The sequence below is a fragment of the Anabrus simplex genome, chromosome 14 (assembly GCF_040414725.1).
Source record: "Anabrus simplex isolate iqAnaSimp1 chromosome 14, ASM4041472v1, whole genome shotgun sequence".
Classification (NCBI taxonomy): Eukaryota; Metazoa; Arthropoda; class Insecta; order Orthoptera; family Tettigoniidae; genus Anabrus; species Anabrus simplex.
The window spans coordinates 37,187,608-37,210,370 of record NC_090278.1 but is presented as its reverse complement, the minus strand read 5'-3'; the positions used below and the strand labels follow the sequence as shown (position 1 = coordinate 37,210,370).

The 22,763-nt window shown below is 39.6% G+C and overlaps 1 protein-coding gene across 1 annotated transcript in view; it reads left to right on the top strand.

The window, feature by feature from the left end:
* The window catches only part of Rim (Rab3 interacting molecule), a 738,199-nt gene that overhangs the window by 343,087 nt on the left and 372,349 nt on the right, over nt 1-22,763 (top strand). Inside the window, exons 7-8 of the mRNA XM_068230365.1 lie at nt 5,193-5,335; nt 18,622-18,752. Coding sequence (XP_068086466.1) covers nt 5,193-5,335; nt 18,622-18,752 — 274 coding nt within the window. The remainder of the gene's footprint in view (nt 1-5,192; nt 5,336-18,621; nt 18,753-22,763) is intronic.

Below are 22,763 nucleotides of genomic sequence, written 5' to 3'. Positions count from 1 at the left end.
GAAATGCATGCACCAACCGACCCTATGAGTGACATTTTCACACCATTTATAACAAGGACTGACTGCATAAGGAATGGCATTATTAGCATCACTCATACCTCAGTCACCAGGCAAGTTGGCCGTGCAGTTAGGGGTGCCCGGCTGTGAGCTTGCATCCGGGAGATAGTGGGTTCGAATCCTACTGTCAGCAGCCCTGAAGATGGTTTTCCGTGGTTTCCCATTTTCACACTAGGCAAATGCTGGGGCTGTACCTTAATTGAGGCCATGGCCGCTTCCTTCCAACTCCTAGGCCTTTCCTATCCCACCATCACCATAAGATCTATCTGTGTTGGTGCGACGTAAAGCCACTAGCAAAAAAAAAAAAGAAAAGCATACCTCAGTCACTTTCATATTGTCAAAGCCAAGGATGAGACTGAGATAAGTCAATGAAAATAACAAATTTGTTATAACCCATATCAGAAGACATGATGATATCATCTGTTCGGTCGAATCCGACCATCAGCGGTTCTATGAATTCAAAAGATAAGAATTTCATGATTATTGGTCCATACTGAACTGTGAATTACAATAATAGTTAAATATTTTATATTTAATGTCCACCTTTTCAATACAAATTAAAAATGATATACTACACTGTGTCTTCCATTGCTTAAACTTTTTACAGAAATTATTTTATTCAACCAGCCTTAACTTAAAATTCTATTGATTATAAGTACGGTTTCTTAAGACCATTGTGTCTTTACATTGTTTATTTTATTCTATACATTTGTGTAATTTGTTTCATGGCTGATGATGACCTACGATTTAGGTCAAAACTAGTCCCTGAATGTTAAAATAAATGTATATCATTTACAATTTGAATTGAAAAGGTGGACATTAAATATAAAATATTTAACTATTATTGTGATTCCATGAATTAGTGCTCTCCTAATTGTCCTGTTCCACACTGCCTCCTTTAGTTGTTCCAGGGTGAGGGTTGTGTCTATTTTAATGGTGTATAACTAATGAGTCCTCTGGCGACTTGGTATTCTTGTACTGGTGTTCATTCCTAGCATGATGGCTTTCTCCAATGCATTTGATCATATAATGTGGCCAAAGTATGCTAGTCTCAGCTTCATAATCTTACCAACCAATGACATACGGGTCTTGATGTGCTCTAAAATTGCCTTATTGGTGATTTTTTCAGTCCATTGTATTCGTAAGTTGCTTCGCCAACACTAGAGCTGAAAAGTGTCGATCTTTCTTTCATCTGCCTGTTTCAGCGTCCAGCTCTCACATCCATACATGAACAGTGGGAATATAATCGCATTGACTAATCTGTACTGATATCTCTGCTCTTCCAGATCGGGGACATAGTCCTCAAAGCAACACGTCCCTGTCTTCTGTTATCAGGACCGCAATCTCCACTTTGACAGTTTTTGCTCCTAAGAAGATGAAATCCCCTACATTCTCTATCTCTTCCCCATTTAGCTTTAGACAAACTGTACCAGACTCATCCATAGTCATACTTTGGTCTTTTTAATATTGAGATAAAGTCCCATTTTGTCAGTTTCATCACTGAGGCAGGAAATTAAAAGTTTTAGATTTTCTTCTGTTTCTGCCAGCAAGGTTGTATCATCAGCATATTTCAAATTGTTTATAGTTCTTCCTCCAATCTTCACACCAATGTAGAGTTTCTCTAAATTTAACTTCTGCATAATTATTTCTGCATACAGATTGAAAAGGAATGGTGAAAGAGTGCAGCCTTGACGGACACCCTTTTCAATTTTAAACCATTCAGTGTTGCCATATGGTGTGCGAACTGCTGCCTCTTGTTCTGTATAAAGTGAACGTATCAACTGAGTCAGATGTAAGATTACCCCCAGGTCCGTTCAGTCTAATCCGACCATCGGCAGTTCCATGAATTCAAAAGAAAAGAATTTCATGATTATTGGTCCATAGTCTGTCATGCTCGACACAGTCAAAGGCTTTTTTATAGTCAATAAAACACATATAGACATTTTTCTGGTATTCACATGCTTTCTCCATGATCCACCGCAGATTAGCAATTTGATCACATGTGCCACAACCTCAACGGAAACCAGCTTGAACATCAGGCAACTGAGCTTCAAGGATGGATGCAAGATGTTTCTGTATGATTTTTAGGAGAACTTTGGTAGCGTTTGCACTGTAAACTCTAAGTCTCACCAGCAAAGTCGTAATGTGAGGTATAAGCAACTAGTAATTTGTGTGTAAAGGCATCCAAGAATTACTGATTTTCCGACTTTCCTCTAAATTTGTGTTGTCCGAGTATGTTATTTTTAATTTTATAAACCCTCAGATTTTTTTTTTATTATTTTTTTTTTTTTTTACGATTCTGGGGAACAAGTGCCAAATTTTAATTTTACCAAATTAAATTTCATGATTTGTTTTTGAGAAATGCATCGCTACAACTGAAAATTTTTACATCTTAGTTCTTGATGTGACTGACCTGTTCTTTGAATCTGGTAGAAATTTTTTGCTTCATTTTTACGTACATAGCAGATACTGCATGGTTATGATACTTTAAACTTAATAGTGTAGTGGAGTTCACCAATAAAGATTGATTCACCGGATATTACCCGATTTATTCCTTAACTTGAATACAAGTATTTTACATGATTACAATACAAACAGCTTCAAAACACCATGAGAATAGTCTCTTGTTCTGTCAACCTTAGTAAAATGCCAAGAAGACACAAGTTTACCACATCTGTCCAAAACTTCCCGTATTTTGTCCATCCTGCTCCCCACCTCTCCTGATCTGTCAAGATCAACTACTCAGCTGTGGGAAGTATTACTGATTTACTCAATGAACATTTAAAAATCCCCTTGAAATTTTTACAAGCCTATAGACAAAATATTCCTATAAAGTGTACAGCCCTAGTTGTGTCATTTCCTGGTTTTTTGGGGGGCAGGGCGGGGGAGAGGAGGTGGGGGCTTGAGATGGCCCTTATATTCTTTACCAAAGCAACTAATCTTTTCAGTTAATGAATATTTAATTTTCACAACCACATTGTACTCAAAATAAACTTTAGGCATATTAGGGCTTGTTCAGTACTTATACTACATATCGAAGAGATGATGGGTACATAGGGTGTATCAGAACTATAACCAAAACTAAGCCCATGGCACTACAGCCCTTGGAGGGCCTTGGCCTACCAAATGACTGCTGCTCAGCCCAAAGGCCTGCAGATTACAAGGTGTTGTGCAGTCAGCACAACAAATCTCTTGGCCATTATTCTTGGCCTTCTAGACCTGGTATCAGAACTATACTGTCAAAAAAATCAAGGATGCTCCTTGCGTTATGTTAAGAACTATGGTGCAATCAGATTGGCAGAGAAAAAGTTAGAGAAAAATGAGTTTACTTTGTTACTTCTTGGCACGCGATTCAAATTTACGAATAAGAAGATGTACAATATTATAGGGAAGGATCCACCTTTCAATACTCCGTAGTAAAAAGTAGTTACAACCTGTTTATTGGGACCGGTTTCAACACATTTCAAGTGTCATCATCAGCCAATTAGCGAAGATCTTAAAACAACTAATATATTGAACACAGGCAAAATATTAACATTGTATCATATCGTAGCAATTCAGTTAATGTTCAAATTTACGAACTCGCCGTATTTGCTATGCCAGAGCACAAGCCGCTGCCCTGCATAAGGGAAGAGAAGAAAAGGGGAAGGAAGGGAAGTGAGGTGTATGATGGAGACAGAGATAAGCTCCGTGCGTTATGCACAAGTTTTCTCGTTCGATTCGCACAGCATTGTCCTTGTTTCTTACAGGCAAGCAATGCACCAGATCGTTTCTCCTCTTGTCTGTAATGTTCTTTATTATTTAACATCCTCGGAGATTCAACACTGCCACCCTACGATTGTGTATTCCTTCATTCGCAACATTGTAAATGGAATGAAATACTGAACTAAGGAAACAATTACAGTAGATGTTCAATATGCCCCACTTCTACTTCGATGCACAGTAGTGACTCTGTTCAGAACATGGGGTATGTCGCGAACGACCTGGAAAGCTTCCTGTATTCTTGGTACAGTTAATCATCTCTTTCTACAGGGTTTGCATAGTAGAAAATTTGTGCAGCACCAACTGTACACTGCCTACTGGGGCTGGGAAGCCACTATGCAAAACAAATGAGAAACTTGTTCATTCGCACCGTGCATTACCTCTGTCTCCCACTTCCCATTTCCTACTCTGACACACAGCAACAGGCAAAGCTGGCTCGCTGGCATAGCAAATACAGCAAGTTCATCAATTTGAATCACTCACCGGAAGTAAAAAGGTAACCTCATTTTCTCTGCCATTCCGATTGCACCACCGTTCTTAAAATAACACAAGGAACATCCCTGATTTTTTGTCGGTATAGTTCTGATACATGTTGTATGCCCACCATCTCTTCAATATCTAGTATAAGTACTGAACTGAAATATTATAACCAGTTTGCATCTTTAACACTCCAGTACTGACAGCTATTTTCACTATCTTCTACAAATTACCTTACCAAATTGAGCTCTAAATTCCTGCATGATCATATTCATGGTTTTTCCTATATAAGGCCACTTGTGAACCCACATGGAAGCTCATATCCACCATCATACACTCTACAAAGTTGTATATTTTAAAAATTCTGTTTCTTCCTCCTAGTAACTTTGTGTTTTGTTTTGTAGCCAATATTGAAGATCTTACATGAGTATCATCCATACATAAATATAGCATAACAATTGTAGACATACTGGAAATTTTTGCTTATACTGCATTGGAAGTATGGTATTGTAGTTCCTTCTCTGACTTTCTGAATATACAGCAACAAGTGGCTCAGTCCATTGGTAATATTTTATCTCTAAAATGCCAGCTTTCCATTCTAGTTTATGATGTGACTTGAGTTCTGTTAAATGCAACCAGGGAAATTATTTCTCTTTAAAATATTTACTAACATCTCTTCTATCTTTTGCAGTTCATGTAACAGTAATATTATTAGAAGAATGATAAATAATTTGAAACTAACCCTCTCTATTTTTATTACAGGTGGTGACCATTGTATTCAATTTTTCTTAATGATATTTTTTCTGATCCATTAAGAATCCTTAATTTCTAACCTGTTAAATACATTGTTTTGTTTTTTCTTGTTGTTCTAATGGAATCTCTTAATACTGCTTCAGACGTATACGACGGGCGACGGGACAAACCTAGTGTGTTGGTGACGTCTCCGGGATCACCAGACCTCCACGTACCTTCAAGGTCAGCACGCCCTCCTCGATTGGGTTCGACGCCGGCCAACTCGAACGTGGGAGGTAGGCTACAGGTAAGTCTCATACCTTTTGTGTAATGTAGTGATCAGTAGTATACCAAACCAGTATGTATTCAATTTACCGTATGTTGTAATGACAATACTATATGTGTTATGCAACTTAACCAGCTGATGTAACCGTACTTCACTACAGAATTATACTTTATATACAGAATTCTAGGTTAAGTAGTGCACATATTGTGAGGAAGATGTTTTAAATTGCATAACTCTTTATGTTACCTCATAAACGCGAGGGTAAAGTCACTATACATACTTTCTCCTGTGAAGACTTGGTTAGGGAATTATCATTGTAATAGCAGGCCCTCTTGTCTACTATCAATCACAATCAAGTTTCAGTTTTTTTACTGTGATGGCAGGCCCACTTGCCTACTGCCAGTCACAATCAAGTGGAGCAGTTTTCATTACAATGGCAGACAATCTCCACCTGCCTTTTATGTCCTCAGAAAGACTGTCTTTGTGGTTTTACCAGCTGATGGCGACATACTGTAGGTCATTACAATGATGTCAGTAGGAATGTTACGATTAAAAGTGATGTCATCATATGAAATACTCGATCATATGAAAAACCGCACATTTTCTGTGCTCTGCAGGCGAGATCCATTATCTCAGTTGAAAGGTATAAAAAGGACTAACACACTGAACACGTCTGACCGTTGCTCGGGCTGCCTTTTTTTTTTTACTACTATATACAAAGTCTGAACAGTGTTCAGGCTTGAATTTCCTAATGAATACACAGTCATATGCTAGAAGTGCTTCCATACCTCTTCTAGTAATTACAGCAATTTGCAGATTCACTGAGCCCTGCATCCCAGAGGGACGACCAAGCAAAGCCCACAGAAGGAAAAAGTGAAGAGAACTGCCTGCCTGCTTTACATTCACAACACCACAGATCAAATTGCCAAGGTCCTCCGCAAGCACAATATAAAAACCATGTTTGGCACCGTCACTAAAATTGCTCACAGTCTAGGTGAAACAAAGGACAATTGTCCCCACTTTTACATCCTGGGGTCTACAAAATTATCTGTACTTGCGGCAAGGTATACATTGGCCAAACATGCCAGTCCATTGGTACCCCAATCAAGGAACATGAACGTAATATTCGTCTCAACCAGCCAGGCAAATCAGCAACAGCTGAGGACGATGTCTTGTTCCAAGATGCTCGAGCTCTTACCCACACTAGACACTACAGATCCAGGATTATATGGGGAACTGTGGTAATACATAGAAATCCTGACAATTTCAACAGGGACACTAGCTGTCAATTAAGTAATACATGGTTGCCAGCCATTAAGTATTTATGGAGGTAGTTCCCTTCCCTGTCCCTTCACTATTGTTATTTGTTTCGTTCTTCCAAATTCACACGTTCCTCATCACCAGATGTTTAATTCCAGGCTTGTGTCAATGTCGCACTTTCATAATGTGTGTACACATTAATCATTAATACTTCATTAACGGTAATACCATTTTACATAACAGTAGAGAAGAATAAACAAAACAAAACACACTAAAAAGAAAGTTCAATGGAGAATAAGTAGAAAAATATGTACAGATATATACACAGGTTATATTACAAGTAATCACAGGAAAGTAATAGTCAAATTTGTCATTTATGTAGAGAGTAAAAAGTAAGGGCGCAAGGTGAGTCCCTTGAGGAACTCCACTGGTAACAATAATAGGTGCAGAAAAATGATTCCTTATTTTAACAATCTGCAGGGGATTTTTAAGATATGATTCAAACCATGAGAGGAGAGGCCCATTAATTCCGTAGCCTGTTAGTTTTTGCAGCAAGATATCGTGGTCGACAGTGTCAAAAGCTTTTGAGAAGTCTGATGTGTGAGCCCCTCTCACACTGATTCTGATGGTGCTGTCAGCTTCCTCTTCAAATACTAGCACTGTACCGCAAATGGTGAGCCATCTGGTGATGAATGAACGTACCACTTCTATCATTAACATCTAAATTCAAACTTCATTCTTGGAGGAGTCTTCCTCGTGAACAGTCGAGATTTTTTTTCTGAAGATGCAGAGTAAAGTTCTCTGTGAAACATAAAGAATTTCACCTTATTTTCTTGACACGGCATAAGCCCAAAAAACTTATATCATGTCTATAAGTACGGGCCGTGAAAGCATCGGTGGTAACATGACTGACTGTGTTACAGTTCCTGATACTGCCTCTAGATGTGTCCACTGCCCATTGCTGAATAGAATACAAATGCTTGTTTTAAAGAGTGGCGCAAGCATGTGTTCCTCACGCTTTGTTTTCCTGCTCGTTCCTACAATGGGGTCATGGGGTCCTAGTTCTCTGAGCAACAATCCCTGATAAAATGTAAGCCAGGATCTGATGCCAAAGTCACTGAAAGAGACTGGAAAATGATCTAAGGAAGGAGGCATTATGGTACTGCCAAAGCTGCAATACACTTCTCTGTTTATCCAATTGTGTTTCTAACTTTACCACACAAGTTAAAATTTTCTTAATTGGGTCTGTGGAAATTGGATTGCTTTTATTGAGCACGTTTTTCATTTAAAGAACCTGTGAATTTTAATCAGTCATTGCATCCATGTGTCCATCATGTATCAGCCATCTGACTGGTTTGCCCTTCTGATGATAGCTCTCGCCAGGCTGAGTGGCTCAGATGGTTGAAGCACTGGCCTTCTGACCCCAACTTGGCAGGTTCAATCCTGGCTCAGTCCGGTGGTATTTGAAGGTGCTCAAATACGTCAGCCTCATGTTGGTAGATTTACTGGCATGTGAAAGAACTCCTGCGGGACTAAATTCTGGCACCTCAGCGTCTCTGAAAACCATATACAAGTGGAGGCACATGCTTCCCCTAGTGCACCATCACTGCGCTGTCCTACATAGGAGACTTCCAGTGGTGTCTCAATGGCGCACGACTGCCAGCGTCTTGGGAAGGTGTAGCATTCCAAATGATGAGCTCACTGCTACACTGGGGTGAAACGCTGGTAATTTCATGAAAGAAAAAGCCTAAAAGAGCTTCTTAAATGTTTTTACCATAAAAGTAGTTAGTAGGACGTAAAGCAAATAACATTATTATTATTATTATTATTGATGATAGCTCTCCAACTTTCATGTCAGAGAGCCTTTTCCATAAGTGTTACCCAAATGTGTGGACTCCCACTTCTTATTGTAATTGGTCTATAAACAAATATGTAGGTCAATACTAAATATTAATTATTTATATTTATTTACATAAGTCTAGTACATGTTTCGGGAATCTTAATACATTCCCTTCATCAGCTAGTCAAATTAAAATTAAAATTCTTGTACACAATATTGGTAAGTTTTAATAATTTTACGCATTGTATTCTCATTTTGTTTGTTATAGTCTTCCGATTATAGTTTCTATTTTGCTTTTCCCTCTTTTAGATCATTTTAAGCTCACATCACCTGGCTGCATAACACGCCCATTAACGGATAGTTGCGGCATGACAACAAGTTTTTGCACTATTCTTTTATTCTTAACTCCAATTGAATTTTACAAGAAATCATCGGATCATCAAGTACACAGTGATCTAACGCCACAACAAGAACAAAGTGCACAATATTTTAATGCATACAGACTCTATTTTATTGTGTTTTATCGTATTCGACTAGATGGAATTTAATTCCGTGAATTCACACTTTGATTTTTTAAATGTTAAATTATATTGGCAATAGTTCTGGATTTCTTAATGGGGGGCCCCCCCTTTTAATTAGGTCTTAATTGTGTACAGGAATTTTAATTTTAATTTGACTAGCTGATGAAGGGAATGTATATAGATTTCCGAAACATGTACTAGACTTATGTAAATAAATATAAATAATTAATATTTAGTATTGACTAGGCGGACCATCCACCTACATATTTGTTTATAGACCAATTACAATAAGAAGTGGGAGTCCACACATTTGGGTAACACTTATGGAAAAGGCTCTCTGACATGAAAGTTGGAGAGCTATCATCAATAATAATAATAATAATAATGTTATTTGCTTTACGTCCTACTAACTACTTTTATGGTAAAAACATTTAAGAAGCTCTTTTAGGCTTTTTCTTTCATGAAATTACCAGCGTTTCACCCCAGTGTAGCAGTGAGCTCATCATTTGGAATGCTACACCTTCCCAAGACGCTGGCAGTCGTGCGCCATTGAGACACCACTGGAAGTCTCCTATGTAGGACAGCGCAGTGATGGTGCACTAGGGGAAGCATGTGCCTCCACTTGTATATGGTTTTCAGAGACGCTGAGGTGCCAGAATTTAGTCCCGCAGGAGTTCTTTTGCATGCCAGTAAATCTACATATTTGTTGTGATCAAGTCAATATGGATCAAATACCGGCCACTATGGTCAAGATTATTAATATTGGTCTATAAAAGCAAGACATTTCACCAAATTCTAATGTAAGAATATTGTATGTGAATTTGAAAGAAATTAATTGCATTCATGGTTTGAAATAAATTAAAAGAAAAAAACCTGGAAGATGTGATAGATATATTGGCCCTTTCTCCTATTTTCATGTCATCATGATCATCAGCGTCTATAGACAATGCCTTGTTTATGCAACCATTCTTTCCTATCCTCAGCTCCTCACTTTATTTCATAGTAAGAATCATAATGGAGACTCTGTGCCAAGTCTTGAAGGAAGTTTTTCCTCGGTTGTCCTTGGCCGTTCTTCCCCGTGATTATTCCTTCCAGCAGATTGGTAAGAAAGGTATTGTGTCGCATCTTGTGCCCAGTGAATTTAGCTACTCTTCTTTGCGTCATTAACATCAGTTCTCTCTTCCCTTGAATTTCTTCTAGACCACTTTAGTTTGTTCTCTCTTCAGTCCATTTAATACTTAGCATTTGTCTCCAGATCCACATCTCAAATGTTTCCAGTCATTTCCTATCCTGATCTCTGATTGTCCAAGATTCACAGTCATGGAATAGCACACTCCATACAAAAGAAATCACAAATTTCTTCCTAATTCCAAAATGGCTTCTAAATTTGCAGTATCCAGTATTCGGGAGATAGTAGGTTTGAACCCCACTGTCGGCAGCCCTGAAAATGTTTTCTGTGGTTTCCCATTTTTACACCAGCCCTGGGGCTGTGCCTTAATTAAGGCCACGGCCGCTTCCTTCCAACTCCTAGCCCTTTCCCGTCCCATCGTCGCCATAAAACCTATCTGTGTCGGTGCGACGTAAAGCAACTAGAAAAAAATTTACACTGATTAAAAGATTTCTATTATTACTAAACACCTGTTTGGCAAGTGCTATTCGCCTGTTATCATTGGTGATCAGGCTTCCTACATAAGGGAAACTGGTGGCTTGTTCCACTATCTTGTCAGTAAGCTTGATGTTGGTTTGAATTCGTTCAGGGTGTTTACTCACAACTAATATCTTGGTCTTCTTGACATTAATGTTTAAGCGTGAATCTGACAATGCTAATGACAATACATTCAGGATCTTAGACAACTCTTTCTCGGAGTCTGCTACAATTGCGATGTCATCTGCAAATCAAATGCATTGGATATGGTGCCCATTTACATTTACTTCTTTGGTATTTGCCTTAATCTTATTTATGGCTTCTTCGATGAATACATTAAAAAGGTATGGTAAGAGAGAGCAGCCCTGTCTTATACCTTTCAGGATTTTTGTTGTCTGGATAGTTCCTCCAATATCTACCATTGTGATCTGTTCTTCATAGAGTCATAATATCAGTCTCCTGTCTTTCCAGTCCATACCTGTAGCTTTTCCCCAACTCACATTATTGAAAGCCTTTTCAATATCTACAAATGCTAGATAGGTACTCCTATTCATCTCCAACCTCCTTTGTAATATTTTTTGGAGAACTGGTCCTGATCATTTTGCAAATTTAATTTGTTATTTTTCCTGTTTCTTATTAGTATTGATAGTAGTTTTGGATGTATGAGAGAGCAGAGTTATGGTTCTGTGATTGGAACTTTTTATACTACTTCCCTTCTTTGGTATCATAACCGTTTTGCTTTTGATGAAGTCTTCGGGAATTTCACCATCATCACAGCATAGCATCTGCATCATGGCAAATAGAAGTTCTTTCAGTTTCTCTCCCATATTCTTATGCAGTTCCTCAAATACGTTATCTGGACAGGTAGCTTTATTTTCATGTAATCGCTGAAGTGTTGATTCAAACTCCCTCCTTGTTATTGTTGGACCTTTATCATTTTCCTCTACTTCCTGTTCTGGTTCAATTTTATGTCAGAAAATGAAGAATCACTCCAGTGTTGACACAAATAATTCTATAGTTATGATACCAGCACATTAACATCTGTAAGGTACTATTAAGCTCAGGTGATGAATACATCCATGCTACAAGAAATCTGAAAGAAGAAATAACTCTCTCACTACAATCCCTCAATGTCTTTCTATCTGACAATTTGCTACATCCTCACCTAGAAATAACTGACGCCAGAAAAGTGAGAAGAGTACTGAGAGAAAGGGCATTCAGTGAGTGGTGTAACTTGCAGCAGAAAGGAAGAGGTTTACACAATTAATATACTCCTGCCAACTCCTAGATTCAAGACCATTGAGGCTCGTCATGTAGTGAATGGCGTGAGGCAATTAAGATGAGAGTAAACATTTCAGCTGTTAGATCGGTACCAGGAAGATCTTTGTAGGCACTGCCTCAAGGAGTTTGAAACTCTTGTGCCTGTTATGAGGAAGTATTTTAAAGGAACAAACAAGTGTAAAATTAACCCTTCAAGCTGGTATTAAAAGTTGGCCAAGTTTTACCCTACAGCAGTAATAAATTTTAGGAAAATATCACAATATGACATGCTGTCACAAACATTGCTATAACTTCTAAACGACTTGTCTGATTTTGTTCAAATAAAGTGGATATTCAGTTCGTATCATTCAGATGTGGCATGCAAAGTAAAAAAAGTAAAAAATGCCTTATTGCCTTCTTACTGGAATAAAATTTGAATCAACAGGTGTCCATGACCACTCGGGTGAGCATTCACTTGTATTTCTATCATTATTTTTTTTTTTTATTTTTTTTTTTGCTAGCTGCTTTACGTCGCACCGACACAGATAGGTCTTATGGCGACGATGGGATAGGAAAGGCCTAGGAGTTGGAAGGAAGCGGCCGTGGCCTTAATTAAGGTACAGCCCCAGCATTTGCCTGGTGTGAAAATGGGAAACCACGGAAAACCATCTTCAGGGCTGCCGATAGTGGGATTCGAACCTACTATCTCCCGGATGCAAGCTCACAGCCGCGCGCCTCTACGCGCACGGCCAACTCGCCCGGTCTATCATTATTTACATCACATGTAATTTCCTGGTGTCATAATCATCATCACTAACACTTTCATTATCACTCGGACTATTCTCATCACTACTTTCACCTAATGTGCATTTGAGAGCTGCAATAGATAAATACAGACCATGCGAGGACGCTGCCATGTTGTTTACAACAATCGACGTTGATGAAACAAATTCCTTGTATGCCAACACAGTACCGCATTATGGTAGAAGATACTGCCCTGTGCTGCGAGCTGTGCTAAAAGTTCACGTTGGTAACCAACATTTGGCACGGAGATGTACATTAAAACATTGCTAGCCTAGTCCGTACAGGTATAAATCAAACCGCTCCTGGCTTATGTTTTAAAGGTCCATACACGTACACGTCAAACTGGCTTGCGTGGTTAAGTCATATATTGTATAGAGCAACAGGAAGAAGAAAAGGAACACATAATAGGATAAACACAATGGCCACGAACCTACTACTCTGTCGTAGCAGGAAGAGAGGTGATACTCCCTCGTGGCAGATAGGGGGTCCTGACCGGCTTGCCGGTGGACTTGAGCAAAATAAAATAACTCATGTGGACCAAAAACACAACCCCCTGTGGGTAGGGGATGCAGACGAAGAATACACTCATGGTATCCCCTGCCTGTCGTAAGAGGTGACTTAAAGGGATGATGACATTAGAATCATGAGAATACTTGTGATTAGTACTATTATGTGCAGAACACCATGGGTCTACATTACATAGGATCAGTACCATTATGCATGAAACACTATGGATCTTGGCATTGCTTGTGATAATGGTCATTGTGTATTTTCCACCAATGAGACTCAAACTGACTAACCACTTCATGCCTTAACGATCATGGCCATCAGGCAGACGATAGGCCTATGTACTTAAATAATGTATAACTGTTCGATTCTTCAGTTCATTGAAACTAATATATTGAATAAATAAATTGATAAGCTTCCTGAGAAAGAAACTACTTAATTAAACATAGCATGATATGTTTTGTTTTTTAAAGAACATGTTCACATTCTATCGAGTCATACTCAAATATTTAGAAAGTTGTAAACATTTATATTTAAATTCTATTTAAATCCTTAAATATTTTAAATTTCAAACTTATTTTAAGAGGAGTTAGGACAGAATTTTGAAAATTTTATAGCTTTTATCCAATTTTTCCCAAATTTAGTTGTTGCATTAAGGTACAATTAAACACACATTTTATCAAATTAGAGGCATGTAGCCATGTTGGTTCAAATGTTGTTTTAATTTTTTTTATACTTCAAAATTAGTCCCCTGCATTACAATTTTCGTATTATCAAGCTGAAATTTTGTTGACATTTAATAATGGGTGTTAGTATCAGATGAATACTATTCTGTCCAGAAATGTTTAAAGAAATCTATTTCTTTTAATTCAATATTAATCCAAACTGAACATATTAAAATTTAAAGTATTTTAACACTCATTACAAATTTAAATGCTTCTACCTTTCAGAACAATCTCACCAAGTTAAAACAAATTGTGATAAGAATTGCATCACAAGGAGCATTTTGTACAGAGCAAAATATTTAAAAATTTTAAAGCAAGAAAACAAAAGAATACCTACGAGGATGGTTTGAAACATTTTCGGAATCACTGCTAGATGTCAGTGCTAGAGCAACGAGGTTCCCGCGCAATAATCACACATCCTTTGTGAGTGAACACGTGGCGCGTCAGTGCTCTAGCTGCAGGAGTGTGGTAGTGACGACTCTTTGTTGTTGTTGTTCCTGCGTAGTGATTTGTGACAATGGGAAAATCTGAGATTCGAGCAGTTATTAAATACTTTGTAAAGAAAGGTATGAAAGCAAAGGAAATTTATGCCGACTTTCAGAACACACTGAGGGACTCTGCTCCTTCATTTTCAACTGTTGCCAAGTGGACCAGCGAGTTTAAATTTGGTGGGGAGAGCTTGGATGATGATCGCCATAGTGGATGGCCAAAAAGTGTTACGACCCCAGAATTTATCGCAAAAGTGCATAAAATGGCCATGGAGGATCGTCGACTGAAAGTGCGAGAGATTGCTGAAGCTGTAGCGATGTCTTCTGAATGGGTATATTATATTTTAACCAAAGAATTGGGTATGAAAAAATTATCAGCAAGATGGGTGCCGTTGCTCTTGACATTGGACAATAATCTGATCAAAAATTAGATGTTGGCTTTTCAGGCGTTTGCTCTATTAACGCACCAGATTGGAAATGTCTGAAAAAAGTCTGGCCCGTTTTCAGTGCAACCAACAAGATTTTATGCACCGGTTTGTGACTACAGATGAAACTTGGGTTTACTACTATACCCCAGAGAAAAAAACAGCAGTCAAAGCAGTGGAAGCTGATTCACCACCACCAAAGAACGCAAAGGCAGTGCGTTCGGCCAAAAAGGTCATGGCCTCAGTTTTCTGGGATGCAAAAGGCATTCTGCTGATAGATTATCTTCCTACTGGTCAAACAATTATGGGGCAATACTATGCAAACCTCCTAGACCAACTACAGGAAAAGATATGCGAAACAAGGCCTGGTTTGGCAAGGAAAAAGGTCATCTTTCATCAGGACAACACTCCGCTGCACACAAGTGTTATTGCCATGGCAAAACTTCATGAACTGGGGTACGAATTGTTGCCACATCCACCTTATTCACCTGATTTGACACCATCAGACATTTATCTATTCCCCAAGCTGTAAATTTTCCTCGGTGGACAGAGATTTTCTACAAGGGAAGAACTGACAGCCGAATTGGAGAGGTATTTTGCAGGCCTGGAGGAATCTTATTTTCGAGATGGGATCTAGGCATTGGAACATCGCTGGAGCAAATGCATTAGTCTACAGCGAGACTATGTTGAAAAATAAAAGCAGTTCCACCGAGGTAAGATACTTAATTCTAGTACATTCCGAGAACTTTTCAAACCACCTACGTACTAATTTCAGAACTGCCCTGCACCATACGTCTCCCCTTCAGACCTCCTAATTCTTCCTTCCTTGGATATTTTCTGCCACTTCTGATGTCATCTTCTCATTTTCTCTTGATGACGGCTTCTCTTTCTGCCCTGAGCCACAAGGTCATAACATATTGTGCTGCTTCAGGGCGTGTCGTAGGCCTTTAAATACATAGCACTCTCCTTTTAAATGTCCGCTAAGGGATTTAGAAATGGCAGAATGACTTAATTGACAGTATTATCTGATAGAGGAAGGAATGGACTATTTCTTTTACGAATAAAACAAAAACAGTTTTTTGGTCCTATAATAAAATATTTCAGTCGTATGAAAATCACAACCTGTTTCCAATCATTTGACCGGGTTAGGAATGGAATATTGTGCCGGCTGCCGAAGCCTGTCACACTCCTCTGGGGCAACGGTTAATGAATGACAGATGAAATTAAATTATATTGGAGAGAGTGGCTGGAATGAAAGATGTCAGGGAAAACAGGAGTAACTGAAGAAAAACCTGGATTCGAACCACAGAACCCAGCGGCGAGAGGCCAGCATGCTGCCGCCTGAGCCATGGAGGCTACAAATATTTCAGTTCCTACAGTGCTGTAATACTTTGTTGCTGATGTGAGTCCAGCTGGCTAGTTAGTTTGTTAACTTCCCGTTCATAATTCATTGTTTGCAATTTTCTGTTACGTAATGCTCCAGTTAAGACAAATGGCATGCTGAACTGTACTTTTAGGTTTTATTACTACTATTCTTGCTGCTCTTCAGTATTGCTCTTGGAAAAGTTATTAGATCACTGAAATTAGTTCCGGCGGGAATACATCTCGGACAGTATCATAAAGTGCTTGCGTATGCAGATGATATTTTACTCATAGGGAGAAATGGGATTGAAATACGGAAATTGTTCATTGAATTTAAGGAGACAGCATTAAAATTAGGCTTCAGAATTAATGACCAAAAGACTCAGTACATGATTATAGAAAGAAATATTGACGTGAATGAGAACTGGTCACCTCTGATTATTGGTAAACATACTTCTGAACGAGTTGAGCTTTTCAAGTTCCTAGGAGTTGTGATTAGTGAACAGAATCAAAGAGAAGTGGAAATCAAAGTTAGAATACCGAACGCTAACAAAGCTTTCTACAGCTTCTATTGGGATCAAAATTTTTGATGAGAAATACAAAGCTGAAAATATACAATACTTTCATCAGGCCAGTTCTAACTTGTGGTTCAGAATCATGGTGTTTAACAAAAACAGAAGAACATCACTTCAAGGTTTTCGAAAATAAAGTCTACAGGAAAAATTTGGACCATATTTTGATTCTGTATCTCAAACCTGGAATAAGAGATCAAATAAAGAAATGCACTCACTATCACAGCAAGCACCAATAATCAACACCATCAATTCTAGTAGATTTCGATAGGCTGGTCATCTTCTAAGGATGGAAAATGATAGGATGGTCTTATGAATCTTTAAAAAAGAACTTACAGGAAAAAGACCAGTGAGAAGACCATGCAGCTCCTGGAAAAACAAAATCTTCAAGCTAAGAAGACGTCTGAATGTGAACAACTGGCAAGAACTCGCACAAAGCAGAGTTCAGTGAAGGCAATTTGTGAGATCGGTGCTGGATCTTCATGTCCTATAGAAACCTGCTGAGTGAGTGAGTGACTGACTGACTGACTGATTATTTGGAACACCTGATGACTCAAATATGTATTAATATTATGTAACTAATACCTATCTAGGTTAGTCCTAGGGAGAACACTGCTGTCATAAGAAGCAATAAGTTAATCAGATTTGGAAATGGATCCACTCTTCTTCCTCTTCTTCTTCTTTCCTTGCCATCTATGTGCCCATAACGGACATTCCCAAGTATCGCTCAAAGAGTATTCCTTTCGGTTAGATGTCTGCGCCACTGGAATGCTGTTTCTCTTCAAATCTTCAAAGCCTTTTTGGCTGTTCATCACCACATTGCTCTAGGATATCGTTACTCTCTCCTTAGATCCTCGATGGCAGGAGCTCTGTGTGTGGGATGATCTTTATCTCAACAATGTATGTTTTTTGTACCAGCATAACTGCCGCTCCTCGAGCTACTGGGCAAGTTGGCCATGCGGTTAGGGGTGTGCGGCTGTGAGCTTGCATCAGGGAGATAGTGGATTCAGACCCCACTGTCAGCAGCCCTGAAGATAGTTTTCTGTGATTTCCCATTTTCACACCAGGCAAATACTGGGCTGTACCTTTATTAAGGCCATGGCCACTTCCTTCTCACTCATAGACTTTTCCTCTCCCATCGTCACCATAAGTCCTATCTGTGTCGATCCGACGTAAAGCAGATTAAAAATAGGAACATTCCTCCAGCTTCTGAGTATTAAACATTCCTCGCATGTGCTGATTGCACTATCAGTCAGTTAGAGTGACACCCGCTGACCATCGCAGCATCTGCCTCTGTGATGTGCATTTGCTGATCATGCTTCTTGTGCCTTGCCCAACATTCAGTGCCATAAATGAGGGGTAGGTCTGATGAGAGTCTTATATATCTTGCCTTTCAGCTTTACAGGCATCTGCCTGTCACACAAGACACTTCTTAGCAAATACCGTTTTGTCCATCCAACATTTATGCGGTGCTTCACATCATCATCGATCATGATATCAGTGCCAATAACAGAGCCCAAGTATTTGAATTTGTCCATCATTACCAGCAGTTCACCTAATAGGTAGACTGTATTAGGTGGACCTTGAACTTCTGGCTTGGCGAAGTTACAGAACATATACTCCGTCTCTTTATGACAAATTCTGAGTCCATTTGTCTTCAGTGCTCCCCTTGAAAGTTCTAAGACTGCTTCAACTCCTTCACGTATTTAACCAACTAGCATGATGTTGTCCACATGATCCAATCTCTTTCTTTTTTAAAAATGATGTTATGCTATGAAGAGAAATTAATTCCTCATCGTCTCTTGATGGTGAAGAAATACTGATGTTCCTTTTGTGTCATACTGTACCTACATGCTATTGATCAATTCCATAATACATATCATATGTCTCATTTGCAGGTTAAGCTGTGGTTTGATGCGGGTGCACTACAGCTCGTAGTGACGGTAGTCTGCGCAGCAGGCCTTACACCGAGAAGTAATGGCCAGCCCCGTAATCCATATGCCAAACTGTTCCTGCTTCCTGACCGGAGGTAATTTATTGTTGTTTAATTTTATGTGTCAAGTAATTGAAAAATGCTATGCTTGTATTTCGTAGATCTAGCGAAGGCATACGACAGATTACCAGATTACCATGGTGAGGGATTGTGGTATCAGGGAATCTAAGGCATTTATGTTGATGATCAGGCAGCAGTGAGAATAATTACTGGATTGATGGGGAGAAAATTGCTTATGGGGATCACTTTAAGTACCCAGGTGTTAATATAAGGAAATATCTTCATTGAAGTAATCGCATAAATGGGATTGTAAATAAAGGGTACAGATCTCTGCACATGGCTGTGGGGGTATTTAAGGGTTGTTGTAAGGATGTAAAGGAGAGGGCATATATCTCTGGTAAGACCCCAACTAGAGTATGGTTCCAGTGTATAGGACCCTCACCGGGATTACTTGATTCGAGAACTGGAAAAATCCAGCTGGAAAAGCAGCTTGATTTGATCCAGGTGATTTCCGACAAAAGAGTAGAGTTAGAAAAATGTTGCAAAGTTTGGGCTGGGAAGACTTGGAAGAAAGTAGGCGAGCTGCTCGACTAAGCAGTGTGATCAGAGCTGTCAGTAGAGAGCTTGCGTGGAGTGACATTAGTAGATGAATAAGTTTGAGCGGTGTTTTTAAAAGTAGGAATGTCACAGTATGAAGATAGAGTTGGAATTCCAGCGAACAAATTTGTGCAAATACCATATTAATTTGTAGGAAGAGGAGGAATTATTTACGAAAACTAGGTTAACAACTGATAGAGAACTGGATGACTGCCCTAAATGCAGATCAGTGGTGATTGATTGATGGCAGAATGAGTTACAGGAGTCAGACAAGAATGTCATTCTTCACCCTTAATATGCATAATACACATGAATCAGTTACTGAAAGGTATGAAATGGCAGGGACGGATTAAGCCAGGTAGAAATGTATTAAGAGCTTTGGCCTATGCTTGATGATTTGGTCTTGATAACAGTGTGTGCTGAAAACTTGTGATCTAATATTTTGAAGCTTGAAAAGAGATATTGTGTGAGAATTAGTATTTCCTAGACTGAAGTGATGTCAGTAGAGGAGAAATCGAAGAGTGCTGAATGTCAGGTTGGAACAGGTGGATCGTTTGAAGTATTTAGGATGTGTATTCTCCCAGGATCAAGGTGCAGCAAGGCTAATGTTGTGAGCTCACAAATAGGATCAAGAGTATTCTGTCCCCGTTACCAGTGTAATAAAGAAGAGCGGACTTTAGTGGTATCCCCCTGTGGGTGAGGGCGGTAGAATAACACCCACGGTATTCCCTGCCTGTCGTAAGAGGCAACTAAAAGGGGCCTCAGGGGCTCTGAACTTTGGAGCGTGGGTTGGCGACCACGGGGCCTTGAGCTGAGTCCTGGCATTGTTTCCACTTACTTGTGCCAGGCTCCTCACTTTCATCTATCCCATCCGACCTCCCTTGGTCAACTCTTGTTCTTTTCCGACCCCGACGCTATTAGGTTTGCGAGGGCTAGGGAGTCTTTCATTTTCACGCCCTTCGTGGCCCTTGTCTTCCTTTGGCCGATACCTCATTTTTCGAAGTGTCGGACCCCTTCCATTTTTTCTCTCTGATTATTTATATAGAGGATGGTTGCCCAGTTGTACTTCCTCTTAAAACAATAATCACCACCACCACTTTAGTGGTATGGACACATTGTGAGAATTAGCAGCGAAAGGCCTGCCATAAAATATGTTGACCATACTGTCAGAGGAAAAAGATCAAGGGCAAAAGCCCTGGAAATACTGGATAGAAATGGTAAAATCAGATGCAGAGGAGAGAGATCACAGATGTGAAGATGACCTGGAACAGAAGATGTATGAAGACAAGAGAAGATGGTGTGTACCTGTACACCACACCCGAGAAACTAGTGTTGGAAAATAATGATAATGATGATTATGATGATGATGGTGATGAGTAAGAACTCGTACCATTGGATGAAATTACCTTTACATTGGTCTGTTTTCAGATGGAAGTGAATTACTCAGGATATCATATTCATCTATATATATATATAAAAGTCATTGTATGTATGTGGGTGGGTGGGTTTGTACCACATCTCCTCCCAAACCATTGGAGCGATTTCAACCAAATTTGATACACTTATGACTTGGTATCAGGAGACAAACCGCGTGGGGGTAAGACATCCCAAACACCCCTGGGGGCGGGGGGGCGAGGGGGGTCATATATAAAAATAAATGAAAATAGTGTCGAATCCATACTTTTCGGGATCGCTGAGATGAATAGTGACACTCCGATATTTTTAAAGTCCAAGTTCAGCCCCCCTTTGGGGTGGGGGCTAGGGGGGAGTGATATATAAAAATAATCGAAAATAATGTCGAATACATAGTTTTCGGGGTCGCCAAAGTGAATAGCGACACTCCGAATTTTCAGTATCAGGAGACAAACCACGTGGGGGTAAGACACGCCAGGAACCCTTAGGGGCGAGGGACGAGGGGGGTCATAAATAAAAATAAACGAAAATAGTGTCGAATCCACAATTTTCGGGGTCGCTGAGATGAATAGTGACACTCGGATATTTTTTAAAGTCCAAGTTCAGCCCCCTTTGGGATGGGGGCGAGGGGGAAGTGATATATACAAATAATCGAAAATAGTGTCAAATACATAGTTTTCGGGGTCGCCAAAGTGAATAGCGACAATCCGGATTTTCAGTACCACGAGACAAACCACTTGGGGGTAAGACACGCCAGGAACCCTTAAGGGCGGGGGGCGAGGTGGGTCATAAATAAAAATAAACGAAAATAGTGTCGAATCCACACTTTTCGGGGTCGCTGAGATGAATAGTGACACTCCGATTTTTTTAAAAGTCCAAGTTCAGCCCCTTATAGGGTGGGGGCGAGGGGGGAGTGATATATACAAATAATCAAAAATAGTGTCAAATACATAGTTTTCGGGGTCGCCAAAGTGAATAGCGACACTCCGGATTTTTGGTATCAGGAGACAAACCACGTGGGGGTAAGACACCCCCAGGAACCCTTAGGGGTGAGGGGCGAGGGGGGTCATATATAAAAATAAACGAAAATAGTGTCGAATCCATACTTTTCGGGGTCGCTGAGATGAATAGTTACACTACGAATTTTTTAAAAGTCCAAGTTCAGCCCCCTTTGGGGTGGGGGCGAGGGGGGAGTGATATATACACATAATCGAAAATAGTGTCGAGTCCATACTTTTCGTGGTCGCTTAGGTGAATAGTGACATCCCGGGAATTTTTAAATTCCAAGTTCAACCCCCTTTAGGGTGGGGGACAAGGGGGGAGTGATGTATAAAAGTAATCGAAAAGAATGTCCAGTACTCTTCGGGGTCGCTGAGATGAATACTGACACTCCGGATTTTTACTATTAGGAGACAAACCACTTGGGTTAGGGCACCCCAGGAACCCATAGGGGCGGGGGGCGAAGGGGTGAGATATAAAAATCATCGAAAGTAGTGTCGAATGCATACTTTTGGGGTCGGTTAGATGAATAGTGACACCCCGGGATTTTTTAAAGTCCAAGTTCATCCCCCTTTGGGGTGGGGACCAAGGGGGAGTGATATATAAAAATATTCGTAATTAGTGTCGAATCCACAGTTTTTAGGGTCGCTGAGGTGAATAGTGGCACTCTGGACATTTAAAGTCCAAATTAAGGCCCCTTTTGTGGTAAGTGGTTAGGAAGGGAGTTAGATATAAAATAATCGAAAATAATGTCACATCCATGGTTTTAGGTGTCGCTTAAATGAGGAGTGACACTCCGGTTGTCGTTTAAGTCCAAGTTGATCCCCAATTGCCAGGCGGGTGAGAAGGAGTCAAGAACAGAAAACATCCAAATGACCGAGATTAGGGATGTTTTTTGTACGTTCCAGTATAACTGTCAGCAGAACTTAATACAAATATTACCTACTACCTGAAAAAAAAATACTAAGGGGAAAAGACACCCCTTGAAGCCTTAGATAAGGGTACAAAATGTAATTAAGACTGAAAATGACCGATATT